At 37.3% G+C, this 19,444-nt stretch overlaps 1 protein-coding gene across 4 annotated transcripts in view; it reads right to left on the minus strand.

Moving 5' to 3' along the window:
- Positions 1 to 1,715: 1,715 nt before the first annotated feature.
- TET1 (tet methylcytosine dioxygenase 1) overlaps positions 1,716 to 19,444 on the minus strand; it is a 179,200-nt gene continuing 161,471 nt past the window's right edge. For all 4 annotated transcript variants that reach the window (XM_074296578.1, XM_074296576.1, XM_074296580.1 and 1 more), the window contains 2 exons: positions 18,816 to 19,155; positions 1,716 to 12,941 (listed from right to left, as the gene is read on the minus strand). In XM_074296578.1, coding sequence (XP_074152679.1) covers positions 11,821 to 12,941; positions 18,816 to 19,155 — 1,461 coding nt within the window. In that variant the 3' untranslated portion in view covers positions 1,716 to 11,820. The remainder of the gene's footprint in view (positions 12,942 to 18,815; positions 19,156 to 19,444) is intronic.

The raw sequence follows: 19,444 nt of genomic DNA on the forward strand, positions 1-19,444 counted from the left end.
TTACCCTTCCAGGCTTCTTGGGCCTTACTCTCTAATACATGCTCTTCAGTCCAGTGATTTGGGGCTCATTGCTGCCCATGAACAAGATTCTCCATCTCAGATTCTGTGTTTTCTCTATTCCACCCTGCCTTTGAACTTCAACTTTTGCCTACTGACTTCTCTGGTTTTAAGTCTCCACTAAAATTTCACCTTTCATAGGAAGACTTTCCCAATCCCTCAACTATATTGTCTTCCTTCTCAGTGATATCCCATTTTTCCTATATAGAATTCTCCATTAGATTGAGGTTAAGGACTATTTTTTTGCCTCTTTTTCTATCTCTAGCATTTAGTTGGCACAGTGACTAGGTACTTAATAAATACTTATTGGCTGACAAGCAGTGGTCCTCAAATTTTTTAAATAGGGGGCCAGTTCACTGTCCCTCAGACTGTTGGAGGGCCGGACTATAGTAAAAACAAAACTCACACTCTGCCCCTGCTCCTCAGCCCATTTGCCATAACCGGTGGGCCACATAAACGTCCTCAGGCTGGTCTGCAGGCCATAGTTTGAGAACCTCTTTAAACCAATAGAGTTGGACTAGATAATTTCAAAGATCTCATTTAAGTCCCTCTGATGCCATAAACTTTCCTTCCTTCCATTTAAAGAATACAGTCACTCTTTTAGCCCAATTTGTTCTTTAAAAATCTTTTGTTTTTGGAGTCAATTAAATCTACTCTCAAAGTTGGACTGCAAATAGATATTTTTTGTATTCATGTAAGTAGATTCAATTTTCTCCCATCAATAGGCTGGTGATTACAAAAAGAATGATTTCTCTCCACAAAAAAACATCTTCTTACATAGTTCACGGAATCTAACAACTTAGAAAAACCCTAAACTCACGAACTTTGAGGAATATATGGTTAGAAGTAATTTTAAAATATTTGATAAGACTGAGAATAACTAAAGAGCTAGCAAACATATAGAGTGCCTTTTGGCTTGCAAAGTGCTTTAGACATTACTGCATTTAATCTTCATAACCCTGTAAGGCAGATGCTTTTAATGGCCCCATATTATGTTTGAAGAAACTGAGACAGACCGGTTAAATGATTTCCCTGGGGTCACATAGCTTGGAAGTAATCAGAAGCTGAATTGGTACTAAGTAGTCTTCCTAACTCGGAATGCAACTTACTTCCAATCCTCTGTGATTTCTAGTTGCATAAATTAGATTAACTAACTTTTTGAGGACTTCCAAACCATGGGACCAAAACTAATGTTTGGAACCAAGCATCTACTTGGTTAATGTAATTGGCTACTCACCAACCACATAGATTTGCTGAAATGTCACTAAGACTTTTTGCCAAAATTGCTTCTCTTCACCAAGACTTTTTTTTTCCCCTTTATAAAATCCAGTTTAAAACATTTCATGCAGATTAGGTTCATGGAAATGCTGTGTGCTTACAGGTAAGTCATCTAACTTCTCTAAGACATACGTATCCTTTTCTTTAAGGATCAGATGGGACAAAATATGAAGTGCTTTAAACCATTCACATAAATGTCAGATGCAATTATTATGATCTTATCATTGTAGGAATTCTTCAAAGGGGGAAATTGGCATTTGTAGGTTAAAATATAGAAGATTCCTCTCTTTAATAGAGGAAAAAAATAAAAGAGAGAAATCTCTTTATTAAATCTCAAAATCAAAAAATTTTAAGAGGAAAGAAAAATTAAACAATCAAATGCAAAATAGAAGTATAAAATTTATTTAAAACCACCCACAAAGTTCTGTGTAATCAGGAATGATACAATTTGTAATAGACTTTTTAAAAACTCATGACAAGATTTAAAATATATTTTCAATTACAGTATTCATTTAGCCTTATTTAGTTAGGACAATGAAAAAATGAAATTTAACGCTCTAAACATGAGACACACAAGAAAATAGAACAGAACAGACAAATTCCACAATAACTATTTTTACATGTATGTTTCAATACTAGTATCAACATTTCAATGTATCTTGCTACATAAACATGGAATCCTGTACAACTGCTGTGCACCAAAAATTTAGCTTAATTAGATCTTTCAAGTAACATGCAAGTCACAACTCAAAAGTCTTCAAGTACTGCTGGTGAGGGTTCCCTTGTCTGCAGAGGTTATTTCAAATATTAATCATGAACTTAAGTCACTATAACTCTCTCCTTTTCTACAAACTATGATGTGGTGAACTGCTTTTTCTTTTTGAAATTTCCCCTATAGGTTGGAAACTTAAAAAAAAAAAGAAAGTTTTGTTTTTTTTATTAAGTCATTCTTTTTATTAGAGCATGTGATACAGTAGGTTGGTAACAGGGAAAACATTCCCAAACACAAAATATTAAAGCTGTAAAATAAATAAGTGTAACCTCCAAAGAGAAAAAAATTTAAAAAACCCATATATTGATTAATGAAATACTCATTTGCTTTAGAACATTATCTTCTCAAATTCAGTGTTGATCTTGGAATATAAATCTTTCTCCTTCTTACAAATGAATTTTGCTTCTGCTGACATCTTAATGGAACCAGGGTGTTACTATGCATGGGAGCTCACCTGGCTGGATCCCACACGCTTTGAATGAAAACCGAACTGGTATTGTTGCTTTTTCCTAACTAGCAGGTTGGGTAATTGCCTGCCTGGATTTGGATTTCCTTCTGGAACATGTCACGGTGTTTCAGCACAACTAAATGAGACCATGTAATCCACAGTTTATCACAATGAAACTGAATTTGTTACGTTACCAACAAAATGATACCCACAAATGTTATTGAAATTATCAGGCTATTATTTGGGCACTTTTCTGAAAGCACCTATCACAGTGATGCACATTGACATATAATCATTAGCAACAATAATAGATAGAAAGGTGAAATGGTTTGCTTTTTGAGACTGTAAAATTAAAAAAAAAAAGCCTCGCTTTTGTGAATTTGTATTTCCTACACTGTTTAATAGCAGAACCTAGGAACTGATAAAGAATCATGAAGTTGCCGGGCTATCATCACTACTCCAGTTTGTACAAGGATGGGGAACAAAATATTTACAGAATCTAGGCCAAATCCACTGACGTTAGCTAGCACCAAGAACCTTTTTAGTAAAGAACATAGAACTCTGCCCTTCTTTCAGCTCAGGTAGTTACAGCTCTACCTAGATGCAGTGGAGAAAAGGAAGGCCGAGAAATTATAAGACGGTACAGTGGCCCTTTACAGAGATGATAGCACATAATTTTTTGTTAATGGGAAAAACAAAACCATGGATTGTCATCTTCCCTCAGTACACCATTACTGCTATTACTGTTTGTAAGGAATGATCTTCACATTGACCTTGAATGACAAGTTACATTGCCTTTTAGGGCATTCCACTACTAGTTTGGTTAGAAGCTTGTCCCACCCCCACCCCCAGCCCCACTTAGGAGACAGTTCAGAATATTCTACAAAGTAAGGTAAAAACAGATTTTTTAAAAAAAAGATAAAAAGCACACACAGCAAAACACCAACAATTACGAATTGATGGTAATTTGGATTCATAAATGAAATGAGGCTTGGTAAGCCAAAAACAAGGTTTAAGCAAAAATACTTTGCCATTTAGAGGCTCCAAGGTGGCACAGCGGATAGACTTCTAGGCCTGGACTCAGGAACTCTCCTTGATGAGTTCAAATCTGGCCTCAGATATTTAGTATAGCTAGCTGTGTGACCTTGGGCCAGTCATTTCACCCTGTTTGCCTCAGTTTCCTCATCTGTCAAATGAATCGAAGAAGGAACTGGCAAACCACTCTTTGCCAAGAAAATTCCAAATGGAATCATGGCGAGACAAACATAACTGGAAAAATGACTTAAAATAATACTTAAAGAAAAACTTTCTGAGCACTTTGGAAGCACCATTTCAATTGATATTCAAGAAAACTTTCTGAGCACTTTGAAAGCACCATTTCAATTGATATTCAAGAAAACTTTCTGAGCACTTTGAAAGCACCATTTCAACTAAAATGTAAATGAAAAGAAAATTCTGAGCACTTTGGAAGCACCATTTCCACTTAAGTATGAATGAGAAATGTTCCATACGTATTTATCTGGCCAACTCAAATGGGCTATACCTGTCAGTTACTTATTTGAGTTACTGGCTGATCTTCACCCTGGGAATTGTGTCAGGGGAACTAGACTTGAGTTTCAGATGTGCTGGCTAATTGTGCAAGTCGGGGCAAATCATTTATTCTTGCTGCGCCTACTTCATCATATCTAAAATGGAAACTGAATAATTACTGCTCTAAATTGAAATTTTAAAAATCCCTTCGAAAAAGGCAAATAATTATACGTGGTTTATTATTACTATCAGATTGCCCTTCACAATCATTACTATTTTTCTTAGCAGCTACTTTTACCTCTATAATTGAGGTGAAAATGGTCTATACAGCTTTAGGAAAGATGGATAAATAACCTTCAAATAGTGGGCTCATCCTTGAACCCTGGAATTGACAACCAGGATCACAGAGCCTGCTCCCAATGAACTCTATAGGACTTTTATTTGCTCACTTAGAGTATTTCAGTAACCTCTCTAAGCAACATTGAAAAACTAATTTTTTATTTGTTTTTAACCAATTTTCAATTGATAAGATCAAGATTACAGAATAGCTTCTGTTACTATTACAGAATCCCTTGGCATCTGGAGTAAAGTAAGAATTAGGAGTACAGAAAAATTGCACATTTCCAAAATTTGATAATTTTGCATTAAGAATCATATATTCTGGGGGCAGCTAGGTGGCACAGTGGATAAAGCACCAGCCTTGAATTCAGGAGGACCTGAGTTCAAATCTGGTCTCAGACACTTAACACTTCCTAGCTGTGTGACCCTGGGCAAGTCACTTAACCCCAGCCTCAGGAAAAAAAAAAGAAGAATCATACATTCCATCATTCAGATTTTAACTATCAAACTATTCCCCCCTAATTAAACTATGAGTATAAGTCTCTAGGGCACAAAAATACTAAAGTCTTGTTAAGGAACATAAGTTTAAATGCTTTAAGCCACAGAGTTTAGATGGTTGACAACAGGTACCAATGAGCACACATGGGCAGCCAGGTTGTACTTCTCACCTTAGGACTTAATTTCCTGAAAAAGCCAGTCCTGCCTCTCTCAGAACAAGCTAGTGCCATCAGAAGAATATATGTCCAAGTTAGAAACATTGTTGTTCCCATACAAGGAAGAAGTAAACAGGGAAGTGGAAGGGAGGCCAATTGTGTTGGGTTCCCTGTTTTTGAAAGACTAATTGATTAGGGGGAAGGGAAAGGAAAGCATTAGAAATTAAAAATAGGATTTAGCTCACTAGTCAGAGGGAAGGATCCAGGCTGAAAAAAATTTAAAGTATAGTTAGAATTACCAAAGAGCAACTTGGAGGGCAGGGGAGAAAAATAATCAGGCAATTATTTTTGAACAATTTATAGTTAATTAGCACCTGGCCATCTTAATTGGGAAGAAACAAGGATTACTCATTTTGTAATCATCATTCTCCCCCAGAGGTATGAAGTTGAATCCATAAGTGAAAGTGAAAAGAAAGTCATCTAACATCTATGTCTCTCTCTCACCGCTGGATAAAGTTATGCTATAATTTAGATGAGGACAAGAATCTGTAGATAAAAATCACCAAGAAAATAAAAAGAACAGCAAAAAAAAAAAAATAAATAAAATAAAGATTTGGAAGAACAGGCAGAAATATAACCATAATGAAGTGATTACAGGGTAAACAAAATAGTAATAGACAAAAGAAAAAATTGGGGCAGAGCTCTGAAAACTAGGAGAAAAAAGTAAATGAGAAAAGGATCCTGGATCAGTTCCAGGTTTTGTTTGCCCATTGGACTGGACTATCTAAAAGACAGGAAAAAGTTGAGGAAGAAGGCAAGAAATAAGTTTATGAACAACATGAAAGCACAAAAACAAATACTTTTTCTTTATGGTAGAATGGCAGAATCAACTAGTAATGCTATTTATTGAGGGTCCAGAGGAAAGAGGAATTAATTCCAAATGATAGTGGAGCCAGAGAAATCAAGGGATGGCATTCAAGCACATAAATTTTGGGGGGGATAGACATAACAATGCTATGCTAGAATAAAACTACCTGTATGAGGTTTTTTCAGAGAGAGAAATGAACAGAAAATTCATTTTTTATTAAAAACCAGAAATTTCAGGCCTTCATAAAGGGCACAGATTCATGAGTTTCTAAAACACTAAGACTTTACTTTTGGGAAGAACACAATGGTTACAAAGTTGGTTACTTTACGTGGTTAGAGGATGGTGTTAAGGAGATTCAACCTGTTAATGGGCTAGCTAGCTTTTCGCAATAAAACACTTTCATTAAAATCAAAATCTCAATCTAATAAAGCTTTGCCCTTAAATACAAGGGCAACTCACACAGCAATGTTAAACCAACTAGATGCACTCTAGAAAAACTTGAAGCTTATAGCTGATTTAGTGGTATTATCTTCCCTGGTTTTTTTCCCCCCATGATCACTGTGGCTTTTAAATCATACTTCTCCATCACTTCAGAGACAGCTTAGTGTCCTGAAGCTGATAAGTGACCGAGGATTAAACTGGGACCGGTGGAAGCCTCTGTAAATTCTCTAAACACTTAGCCATATCAGAGAAATTAACTGGAAGCTTGAACAATATAATCCCTTGATAAATATTTGCTTACTGGAATAGACAACATCTACCAGGAGAAAACAAGATTCCTTCACAGGTAATCAAGGAGATTGCTGTATAGACTCAGATACAGAAGGGGATTATTCTGCCATAAGCACAGAGATGCAAGAAAGGAGGGAAAATCAAAATTCACATACTCCCAAATGCTTCAGAATAGTAGAAAGACACTTATTGCTATGATGGAGTCAGGCTACATCGACAGAGCTATTTTAATTATTCTGGAGGGTTCCATGTGAGTAAGATATACTCATACCTTCAAGGTAATATTGAAAATGACTCCTAAACCAGGCTTCTTTCCTCCTTCCAGCCTTGGTAACTTGATAATTACAGAGGGAATATATCAATTCAGAGCAATTGGCTTTTTCTGTTAAATGGACATCCTCTCCATCTAGACCAAAAAAGATTTCTATAGATGATATGGAATTATATGGCCTAAACATAGCACATCCTGATATAGCATATCCGTTATGTCCTACAATACTGAGATTGGTATGTCATTTATATGGTGTAATGAAAAAACAAACAAACAAAAAGTTAGGGGATTCTAGAGTTAAAATCCAGGCTCTGCCACTTTCTACCTGTGTGACCCAAGTACTGGACTCCTTGGGCCTGATTTCTTATCTGTAGAATGAAGAGTTGGGACTACATGACCATGACTTCAAGGATCCCTCCCAATTCTATCATTGTGACTATTATGGATTTTGTCCCAGGCAATTTGTTTAAATACTTTGAAATCTTCTCAGTTAAGAAACTTGCACATTGTAGGGTTTCTTTTTTTTTTTTTTTTGTTAGATTACACAGAAGTAAGTTGTTTTGTATGGACTGATTCTCAGTAGATAATTTACACGAGAGACACACCTGGTGGTTTCCAATTTAAGTCAGAGAGTATGGGGCAGCTAGGTGGTGCAGTGAATAGAGCACCAGTCTTGAATTCAGGAGGACCCGAGTTCAAATCTGGTCTCAGATACTTAACACTTCCTAGCTGTGTGACCCTGGGCAAGTCACTTCACCCAAGCCTCCAAAAAAAAAAAAAAAGTAAAAAAAAAAGTCAAGGAGTAGGCTCACATATTGGGTTCTCCAAGAATTTGTCTGTGGGATAAATATAAGCTAAAAGTCTCTTATGAGACATTTGACCAGTAATAAAATAGACACTATGTATAACAAAAATACTGGAAGACTATTTAGAAAGAAGCAGCAAAATAATTATCTATAAAGAAGTTTAAAATCAGACTTATGGGCGATAAACACATTCCTCATTTAAAGGAAGTTTTGAAACTTATTCAACTTGCCAAGCATTTATTAAGTACCTGCTAAGTGGAACAACTTAACAAATGTTCCCTTAATCACTATAACAATCCTTTGATTGAAGCTATAGACCAACATCCTGCTTAATACTTAGTTAAGGAACTGAACATATTACACAGGTGATAAAGAAATAGAAAGGATCTAGACACCAGCAGATATCAATCAGAAGTTTTAGTGTCTTGGGTTATACTGGTCCTGTTTGATAAAAGAAGTAACAGCAATGGTGACAAAAGCTAGGTGCTGGCCGTGGTGGGCAGCTGCTACCTTTGCTAAGAGATCAGAGATGAGACTTATAACTTTAACTGATGAGGTTAAACCCTCTGGACTATGGATTAACCATGAAGATAATGTATAACTACCTCTAGGGTTTATATCATATACAAAAATTCAGGTAATGATTATGAAGAGAAGAGAATTAGGTATAAAGAAGTTAATATTTAAGCAAAGGATATAGAGTAATCTTTTGAATCACTAATTGAAGCCAGATTTACTTCTAGGTTTTTATAAACAGTAATATTCTGAAATGGCATGATGAAAATTCCATGACATACATACGATGTGGACTACTATTCATTAAGTGAACATGAGTTTTTAAAAATTGCTAGCGTGGGCAGCTAGGTGGCGCAGTGGATAGAGCACCAGCCCTGAATTCAGGAGGACCTGAGTTCAAATCTGATCTCAGACACTTAATGCTTCCTAGCTGTGTGACCCTGGGCAAGTCACTTAACCCCAGCCTATTTAAAAAAAAAAAAAAAATTGCTGGCAATAGAAGAGACTAAAATCAGAAAATTCAAAGGAGTCCAGCCATGTCAACAATAACTATGATAACCTGGTTTAACAAAAGGAAATGGATTTCAAATTTTCTGGGAAATAATTTGGTTCAAGTTTTATGTTTTTCTAATTTGACCAGGTTTCAAAAATCTGAGTACTGAGGGACCCAAATCTTTTTGTCCGTATTATAAGATGGATTGCTAAGAGACAGATCTGTACTTCAAAATGTACTCAAGCTGACAGAAGAGTTCTAAATGATTGACAAGAGCTGGGAAAACCCTACTTTGCCTTATTCTTCCCCCCACCTCCTGGAGATTATTTAAATACTTTTAATCATACTATATCATGAACCAGAAGGCCATGAGTAAAAATTTTAGAGAAAATTCCAAAATTACAAATCCCTTTGTAATATTTTCTGCCTTTGTTTATGCTACTGTCCTCATACTCCCAATAAGAGACAGCTCAACAATTTTTTCCCTAATAAATTTGCTTGAGTAGGTAATAACTTAAATAAAGGCTGCTATAGAAGCTAAGGCTCAGAATTTAAAATGATTAAATGCACTAGGACCCCTGTTAAATATTGGATCAGAAACGTTGCTCTTTGGGGGCTGATAGGTACAACAGCTCAGCTGTCATCATTTTAATAACGTAAAGATAAGGTTAACCATTGAGGAACTGGCTACTTTCTAAAACTACTTGGTTCAAGCTGCCATTTCTAATCAGTCATAGGCCATTGTACTAAACAGAGAAGTATGTATTCCTGATCAACCAATACTCACAAATATCTTGAAGCAGCCAGAGCAATTTACAATTCACCACTTATACAGTCATCATTTACAAAACTTCAGGCTCACAAAAATATACACGTCTTAAAATGGAGATCTAAGGCACACCAAAGACTAAAACAATTCAATCTATTTTTGTTAATTATGTTCAAGAAGCAGAAAACTTCTGGTCCAAGATGGTGGTCCAGCATTTTGACTTTTTTTTGTTATTCATAATCTCTTCATATTACTTTACTTGAACCAATCAAAAGCTGGGCACAACATCTTGCTCCACAGGTATTTGCCAATCTTGCTTACTTGCTTAAGACAGTAAGTTACAAAGTGTTCAAAGAGAGAGACTGAAACTCCAATGAAGGGTATGTAGGGAAAAAAATTTTTTTAATTAAGAAGTTCATGTATTGTCTGCACTCAAACTGTCAGTATTAATGGTTGTAGTAGATTCCTATGGCATTTCCAAGGAAAAAGCACCATTAGGTTTAGATACTAGCAAGTAACCTCGACATTATTTTGTTATAGCACCTCTACATTATAACACAGTCAAATACAAACAGCATTAGTATAATTCTTCATAGACAAAAGGTTTAGTTTAGATAACCTTATTGTTTGGCTATAACTTCATTCAATAAATAAATGTAAAAAGGAAAAGAAAAGGAAGATGGGATTCTATAATATTTAGTAAATGGAGTGTCTACTTTTCTTATTTTTTAGAACAGAAACAACTATATTTATTTGGTAAAATACAAGTTTCAAAATTTGGGAGCAAGTGATTCAAAATTAAAATAAGCTTTCCAACAAAATATAAATTCATATTTTAAAATATTCACAGAAGTTGCTCATGAAGGGAGAAAATGATCCATTTGACCTGAATTTACATTTTTCCTGAATACTGAACATTTCTGTAGGACCTTATTTGATTATTTTATTTGGGGATAAAAAAGGAGATGTTTTCTTTTTTCATATCAACTTTTCCTCCTATATCAGTAAAGTTTTTCAGAATAAACAAGGCAAATCTAGAGGTCATTTACTTATTTATTTAGTTTCCTATCCATACCTTCTAGGCATTAGGAGGATTTGGTGGCTTTGAACCCCACAAATTTCAATGTTTCATGTGATGAAAATCTATCTCACTTGTCTTTGTTCTGAAAAATTCTTCACTGATGATAATGCATGAGAGCTTGGTTAGATTATTAACTGCAAGACTGCTCAAAGAAAAATAAAATCAGAGAGCTTATCTTTAAAAAGTTCTCAGTATGTTATTTTTAACTCCCAATAATGATACAGACATACATTGGTAATATCTTTCCTAATTTGGATTTTGTAGACAACCATTTTCTGCATTGCTTACTGATTTATATGTATCTGATATCTTTAATGAAAAAAAGGTCAAATAAAAAAAGAAACACCACAAACCACATACATTATTAGTATACGTATTTCAGTTGTAGCAATATGGAACTCTACACAGCAAGAATAAAATGATTTCTTTTGTAGAATATGCACAAACAATAGACAATATGATTCTTATACTATACTATTTCAAGTTAATTTTAAAAATAGAAAGTGCTTTTAAAATATATAATATATATATGTATATATATTTACAGTTTATAAACATCCTCCAACCATCACTAAGAATAACAACTGGGTCGTTCTATATTACACGAGAACTCTTTCCAGAGAGAGGGAATTTCATTGGTTCATTGTGAAGGTATAAATGGATTTTCATTTTTAGAGCAATGATTGGAAGTTGCTGGAACAATGGCACCATGAAGTAATATCAGCTTATCTTTCACTGTTTCAATGTGGTTAAGCACCAAGAGCTATGGAGAGCTAATACTGTAAAACTTGATTTTTTACCTCTTAAAATAGGAAAGAATCTGTTAAAATCCTCTAAAAATGATTTTCTTTCATAGTAAACAGACTCGATTTAAAGCACCAAAGTATAAATTCCTAAAGATCATAAACTGATTCTTTCTTTCAAGGTTAATAACCTAACCAAAACTTCTCTTAAGCAATCTATTAAAAACTATAAAATTTCTTTTTTTGTTGTTTAAAATGTGCTTGAGCACCACGCCACCAATGGTCAAAATATAAAGTCACATTTAAGAAACCACTCTCCCCCCCATTTTTTTTTTTTTTTTACCTCAGCCTTAAAATGGTTGAGATGAACAAAGAGAAAACCGACAACTTGACTTTTTTTTTTCAACAGCACCTTGAAGTAACAGAACATTGCAGTGGGACAAGATTCTGTGTTTGCAAAGCCTTCAGACCCAGTGATTGTAGGGCCCAGCAACTTGAGTGAGGGCATAAGAAGACACTGTAATGACATTGTCATGAGTTACCGTTAATGCTTTCCGGGAAGGAATTTGGTTCAGTTCGTTTTCCTCACGGAAAATCTCAGGACTCTCCGGAGGCTGTTTTGTTTTCTGGTTGGTGGCATTTTCAGGAGCGAGCTTCTCAGCCTCTCTCTCTTTCTCTCGGGCTCTTTCAGCCATCTTTGCCTCCCATGCCGCCCACCCATGCCTCGGTTCGTTGAGATTCTTGTGCTGATAGAAGACAAGGGAGATGCGCGTGGGATGGTTGCGGTTTGGCTTGCGGATGGGCGTTGTGGCGTGAAGCTCTCGCCGGGCACATTCGATTAGCACCGAACCATGGGAAGGGGCCACTGCCACTCCACCAATATTGTCATCCAAGAAGTTGTGTTCGCTGTCTGACCACATCTCTTCCAACTTCTCTTCACTGTCGGCCGATTCGGTCAGCTCGTCACTCGGTACCTGCTCGGCGGCTGATGGGAAATGAGCAGCCAGCTCAGGCTCTTGTCTTCCGGGATTCACCAGGGAGGAAGCCAAAGCAGCGACTTCCCTCGGATCTGTCTTGTGCTCATCATTGTCCGATCTCCCTGGGGTGGAGTCACCGGGATCAGCTATCAGAGTAACAGATGGCAGTAGCGATGGAGATTGAAATTTTGCTGGGTCGGAAATCAGATGCTCAACTGGGCCAGGAGAAAGGTCAGCATGAAGCTGGGGATTTGTCATGGTAGAAGCCACGCCAGAAAAGTTTGCTGGCTCAGCCTTCAGTAGAAGTCCAGGGCATTCCTCAGTTACTGCATTAGCACCACTGTATTTTGTAGAAACCACTGTCCAGGGTGGAACACTACCCTGATCTGAAAACCCGTAGGAAATTCCAGAGTCATTCTGAAATGAAGTTGCTGCCAAGCCAGACAGAGGAGTCAGGGAAGAGTTCAGAGGTAAGTTCGTCCCTTTCAATGGGGGATGAATGGATTTGATCCAAGAGTAGTTTGTAGTGTTGGCCACACTATGGAGGTTAAAATGTGGGTCTGAAAGTTCATTCTTTACGTCAGGTTGCAACGTCTCAGTTTTGTTACCTATACACAAAAAAGAAATCACAAAGAGAGAGAAAAATCATACCAAAAAGTAAATACAAACTGCTTTTTTACACAGTATTCACTAAGTAAATATTCCTTATGAGATAGGCTATTCTAATATAATACGGCATATGGTTTTAAAAATTATGTACTATAAAGTTTAAGCTCATAATATTTAGACCCAGAAAGGATCTTAAAAAAAAAAAATCACCTAGTTTGTAAAAGTCTGATAATTCATACTATGATTCACATTTAAGGACCAGACCTCTGAATAGTTTTTTCTCTTTTTCTTTTTAAAAAATTGTCAAATCCAACCTCAGATGCTTAGTAGCTGTGGGATCCTGGGCAAATCACTTAACCCTGATTGATTATATATATGTATGCGTATGTGTATAAGGAACCATTTAGGTGATGAAATAACAAAAGATCTTTTACAATCTATTATAATCTGAAAACACTACCACACAAATGGCAGCTAGCAGAGACCACATAGGTAGGAAGGAACAGTTAAGGCTCAAGCCCAGGGGTCTTTCCTGTCATGTTGTTGTCTAACATTTGCTGACTTCTTCCTAAATGCATCCCCATTTTGAGAATCTTTGATGTCTTCAATGAGGTAGGGGGTGGTGGAAGGAATGAAGGCATTAAAACATTAATAACTGTAAGAGGCTCACAAAATTACAAGGAATCAAAGGCAGAATTTGAATCTAAGCCTCACTGGCTCTGAGGCTGGCCACCTATCCACTATGTCCTGACTGCCATATTGTTCTAGCATTGTGCAAATTTGCAAAACAGAAAAACATGTCAAAGTGCCGTCCCCATCTCACAGTCAGCTTGGCTTTGGTAAATGCATATAGGGCCTAGAATTGCCTTGATGTAGCATAGAGTAAGAAGTGTCCTCATCTTTGTAAAGGTTAGAGGAAACCCAATTGGAAATGTTTCATAAAAACTAGTTGAGTATCATAGTCAAATCATTTGCCCCTCTGGGCCCCTATTTTGCATTAGTAAACCAAAATCCATGTATGTAAAGGAAGGTAAGCATGGGGGAGGAGGGCATATGGATTAGGTCCCTGCCAGTTCAATGAATCTATTTTAAAAAACAGAATCTCCTAACAGAAGAATTGTGAGCCTAAACTCCAAAGGATGTGAATGTTCACACAGACAAAGTAATTCATTTCGGTTATAGTAAAGCTATGTTCTGGAGAAAGGGATGGTTGAATATATTTAAGTAAAATGAGAAAATTGGCAATAAATAATGATTTTATTGAAAAAATATTCTAAATTTATGCTAACTAAACATACTTTCTCTTAAATCCTTTATTCACTAGGAGAAAATAATGACCATAATAATAATTTCATATAGAAAATTATACAAAAGTTTAACAACCATCATTTAAAGTTTCTTTTCTGTTCATTCATTTTCTTTTTTTTTTTTTTTTTTTTAAGGCTGGGGTTAAGTGACTTGCCCAGGGTCACACAGCTAGGAAGTGTTAAGTGTCTGAGACCAGATTTGAACTCGGGTCCTCCTGAATTCAAGGCTGGTGCTATTCATTCATTTTCAAAAAAGCAAACAACCTACATTGTGGAGAAGTTGAAAAGGCAAATAGAAAGTCTTAGCAAAGACCAGAAGAGACATAAGGTTAGAATCGAGTCCTCTCCTCCCTGGGGCAGATATTTATAGCGATTTCACCATTATTCCATATCAGAATGACAGTAGCTAATTTATACAGTATTGTCAGAGGAATAAAATGTTCCATTTAAGTCAATTTCCTTCCTTTTAAGCTCCAAAGCTAATTTTTAAAAACCTCATTGGACAAATCTTTTAAAAATACATTTCACATTTTGTCGCCGTTGGGGACAGGGACAGGACCCAAGTTTTGCTTGATGGAGAATGAAGGAACTTCCACCACTAATGCAAGTCATTACTTTAGTTATCATTCACAGTCCTGGACAGCTTAGAGTGCTCAGAAAGCACAAAACCCGAGTATCAGATGGGTCATGTCCCAGGGCTTCCTAGTTCTAAGGTTTATCCATATCTGTTCTGTCTTATTAAAAATAATTCCCTTTATATGATTGAAAATAACACATGATGGGAACAAGAAGCAGCATGGTAGGCTGGTCAGAGGATTGGCCCTGGAATCGGAGGGTCTTCAATGTCTAATAACAAAATGATCATTAATGTATTCTTCAGACATGGCAGAGAAAATCCTGGATTCTTGTGCTGTGAAGCACACACTGGGCAGCGCGTACAGTGTTGGATTCAAAGTCAGGAAGATCTGAGTTCAAATCTGACCTCAGAAACTTCCTAGCTGTGTGACTTTGAGCAAATCACTTAAATGCTGCCTGCCTCAGTTTCCTCATTTGTGAAATATGGGTAACACCAGCAGTGACTTCACAGATTTTTTTCTGAGGATCAAATGGGATAATATATGTAAAGCATTTTGTAGTACCATACAAATGTGATTATTATGATATGTTACAGAAATAGTCCTAAAGATAAAGACCAGGTTACCTACTATTGAAAAGGTCTATTCAATAGGAAAGAGGGACTTTTTAGGCTACTGCAATCCATAAAGATTTACCAAGATATGGAAGAGCCATAATCTTAATAATAATAATGAGAGTTAACATGTACACAGCATTTCAGGGTTTGCGAGTGCTTTGCCTACGTTATTTCATTTAATCCTCAACAACTCTGGATGTCGAGTGCTACGGTTATGCCCATTTTACAGAGGAGGAAATGGAGACAGAGAAAGCTAAGTAATTTATAATAATGAAAGTAGGATCCATGTGGATGAATTCATGGATCTGTGCAGTAGCAACTTAGAATCTCATAAAATCACTCTGATTGTTACTACATATAGGAAGATAACAAAGTTATGATCAGTCTAGTGCAGTTCTTGATGACACAAATAAAGTTTCTTTAGCTCTCTCCCTATTGAGTCTTTAAAAGACTTTTTTCTCTTTACATTGAGACACTGCTAGGTGGCACAGTGAGGCAGTGGGTGGCTCAATGGATAGAACACAGGATTAAAGTCAGGAAAACCTAAGTGCAAATTCAGCCTTAGATATATCCTTGCTGTGTGATCCTGGGCAACTCAATGAACTTCTGACTGCCTGATGAAAGGATCTGTTGGAGAAGGAAATGGCAGACCACTCACAATCTTTGCCAAGAAAACCCCACTTCACTGTTGGTGAGCCAACAAATCAGACGACTGAGCAACAGGCAGCATAGTGGAGGGATGGCTAGACCTGTAATTAGGAAGAGCTGAGTTCGAATCTGTTCTTAGACACTTAATGGCTGTGTAAACCTGGGTAAGCACTTAATTTCTGGCTGCTTCAATTTTCTCAACTGTAAAATGGAACTAATAATAGAGTCCACTTCCTAAGGCTATTGTGAGGATCATTTGAGATATTTGTAAAGCACAATGCCAGGCACTTTTCTTCCATCTACTAACCCATAGATACCTGCTTTGAGACCTGACAAAGGTATGATGCAAATGATATAGGATAAAGCACACTGTTTTCTTTTTGAGAGAGAGAGAGAGAGTTGATAAAAAATAAGCACCCAGATCCACAACCTGAAGGAAAGCAGAAAGTGGAGGCTCAGATACAAGATCAAACTTATCTTCTCTTTATTTTCAGAAAAGACTTCATGTGGATATGAAAATAGAATAAAAGCCTCAGGACCCTGTGAGATGTATATGTTGCCCAGGTAAGAAGGTGGGAGGAAGCTAAAACAAAGGTCATGAAATGCTTGACCAAAGAAGGGTCGCCTTTTATCTCAAGTTCTTCACAGGTGAGCAGATGCTGTGCTTGGAGACCAGATCTGCGTTTTCTTAAGTTTTCAGTGGCCTCTGATGCTCCTTGCAAAAAGTGAGCTGTCCCTTCTTCAGTCTCCCAGAGACTGGGTTTCCCTTGCCAGAATCATGGCATGTGATTACAGTCATGGACACCTGTCTTATTTCCTGTGCCTGACCTTGAGTTCTGCCAGGTAGAGAATAGAACTGGTTTGTATATATCTGAATGTCTACCAGTATTAATTAATTAGGTGGGGTAGTTAATAAATGTTCAATGTACTGAGTAAAGAGAATTACTATTGGGGTAGCTAGGTGGCACAGTGGATAGAGCACCAGCCCTGAATTCAGGAGGACCCTAGTTCAAATCTGATCTCAGATACTTAACATTTCCTAGCTGTGTGACCCTGGGCCAGTCACTTAACCCCAGCCTCAGGGGAAAAAAAGAAGAGAGAATTACTATTAACGTGATATACCGCCCAAAGAAAGAAATGAAAGTCTTAGTGTGAAAAAATAACGAAATGATAGGAGAGGAAAAACAAAGCCTATTTAAGCAGAATGCCAATTTTCAAGGGAAAAGCTTTCAACTAAAATGTGAAAAAGAATGAAAAGGGACAAGCTGATACATGCACACCCTACAAGGGAAAGGGCAAGCTGCTTTTTGTGTCCTTCCATGGCCAAAGTCAATGCCCAGTGTTGGCCAACAGCTCCTACAAGTCCAGTGTGATCTGCCTCTTCTTTTGTAATAGGGGGAGAACTCCCCTCGCCTTCAGCTAAATAGTCTCTGACTAGGAGATGGTTAAAAGCAGTATCAAGACTAATGGAAATGTGTTTAAAATGATTACACATCAGATTGCTCAATCAGATTGCTTTCTTGGGCAGGGGAAAAGGGAGGGAGGGAGGGAGAAGAAATTTGAAACACAAAGACTTACAAAAATGAATGTTGGAATGAAATGAAATTTGGGGAAAAAAAAAACTATTGAGGAAAAAAAAAGAAAGATTGGTGTCAAGAGAAAGAGAAATACTTTGAATACAATTACAGGATCAGGTGGGTCACAGTTAAAGACCAGAGGCCTCCAGAAACCTCTTCCTCAGGGTAGGTCACATCAATTTTATATTCCTTCCCCTTGCTCCTAGGATCCCTCTGGATGGACAGAGGCAGGGAGAGCTCAGGGAGTAACCAGGTCTCTTTTTCCCCCCTACTGTTTCAAAGTGATTAAGCACCAAGAACTGTGGAGAGCTACTACTATAGACCTTGTTAGAGATTACTTCCTCCTCCAGTTATGGTGGACATAGGCTTTGATGATTCAGGTTTCCTCATTCATGAAATAGCTCCCAGCAGATTAGTTGGATACTCAAATGAGAGAGTGCCTCACAATGCTTTGCAAATTTTAAACCATTAAATACAATTGCTATCTAGTATTCTTCAGTAATGATCCATATAATACTACAGTAATTAATAACGATTCATCATTGAAAGTGTTAATCAAGATTTACAAAGAGATTTCCTCACAGCAGCCCCCTGAGGTAGACAATTCCTATGTTCTTGTGCTCATTTTTTGGCCGAAGAAACAGAGTCAGATCCATGATTGTTCTGGCTCTTTTGACTGTGCTGAGAAAACCGGGGTCTGTTTGATTATTTCCTCTCTCTTTCTTTTAAAAAGCTTTTTATTTTCAAAATACATGGAAAGATAGTTTTCAACACTCACCCTTGCAAAATCTTGTGTTCCAGTTTTTCTTCCTCCCTTTCTCCAATCCATCCATCCCCCAGGATGGCAAGTATAGCAATATATGTCAAACATGTGCAATTCTTTTATACAACTTCTATAATTATCATGCTTCACGAGAAAAAGTTTGATTATTTTCTCAAGCTGGCAAAGGAAGATGGCATTCTTTAAAGGAGGGAGGGGAAGAGAAATCAGGTGCAGAAGATTGCCTCAATTATTACACTAGTGGCTTGAATTCTATAGCGTGCACACTGATACAGCACTTGCTGTATACAGAGCACCATAGATCAGTCCATCCTGTCTCCACCCTTCAGGTACTGAGGCACAGAGCAGGTCAGTTCTGTGTTACTTACCTAAAAGTTGGGATGCCTTGGTGTGTATTTCAGGAGATCCATTTTTGAATTTTACTGGAGGTGGATGTTTCTTTGGCACCTGCCCGGGCTTTTCAGCTGGCGCCTTCCGGACATCAGCCTTCTTCTTCTTTGTGGCTCTCACTGGCTCGGCTAACATCCTCACTTCTCGGGGGAAGGCGGTGAGCACTTGGATGGCCCCTGTTTTAATCTTGGCTTCTAATCCTTCTTTTGTACCAAATTCATCTGTTTGGGAAATTTTATAAAGTGGCAGCACGTGGAGCTGCTCATCTTTGGGAATCACACCCACTGATCGATTATCTTCTTTTGTCAAAGTACAGACCTGCAGAGAGAATCACAGAGAGAGCCGTCAAAGCCAAGAGCTTCTGAGGTACCTGAGCCTCTAGCTGGAGGATGTCCATTTTGCCTTAGGGGCTGTGAATCATTCTTCAGATCTTCAAACCATAAGTCAACATGGGACACTGGAGATACTTTCAGCACATTTCCCTGTTTTCAAAAACTTATTTCTATCAAGTACTGTACTGAGGGACAGTTAGGTGGTGCAGTGGTTAGAGCACCAGCCCTGAAGGAGGACCTGAGTTCAAATCTGGCCTCAGACAATTGACACTTCC

Source organism: Sminthopsis crassicaudata, chromosome 2, assembly GCF_048593235.1.
Source record: "Sminthopsis crassicaudata isolate SCR6 chromosome 2, ASM4859323v1, whole genome shotgun sequence".
NCBI lineage: Eukaryota > Metazoa > Chordata > Mammalia > Dasyuromorphia > Dasyuridae > Sminthopsis > Sminthopsis crassicaudata.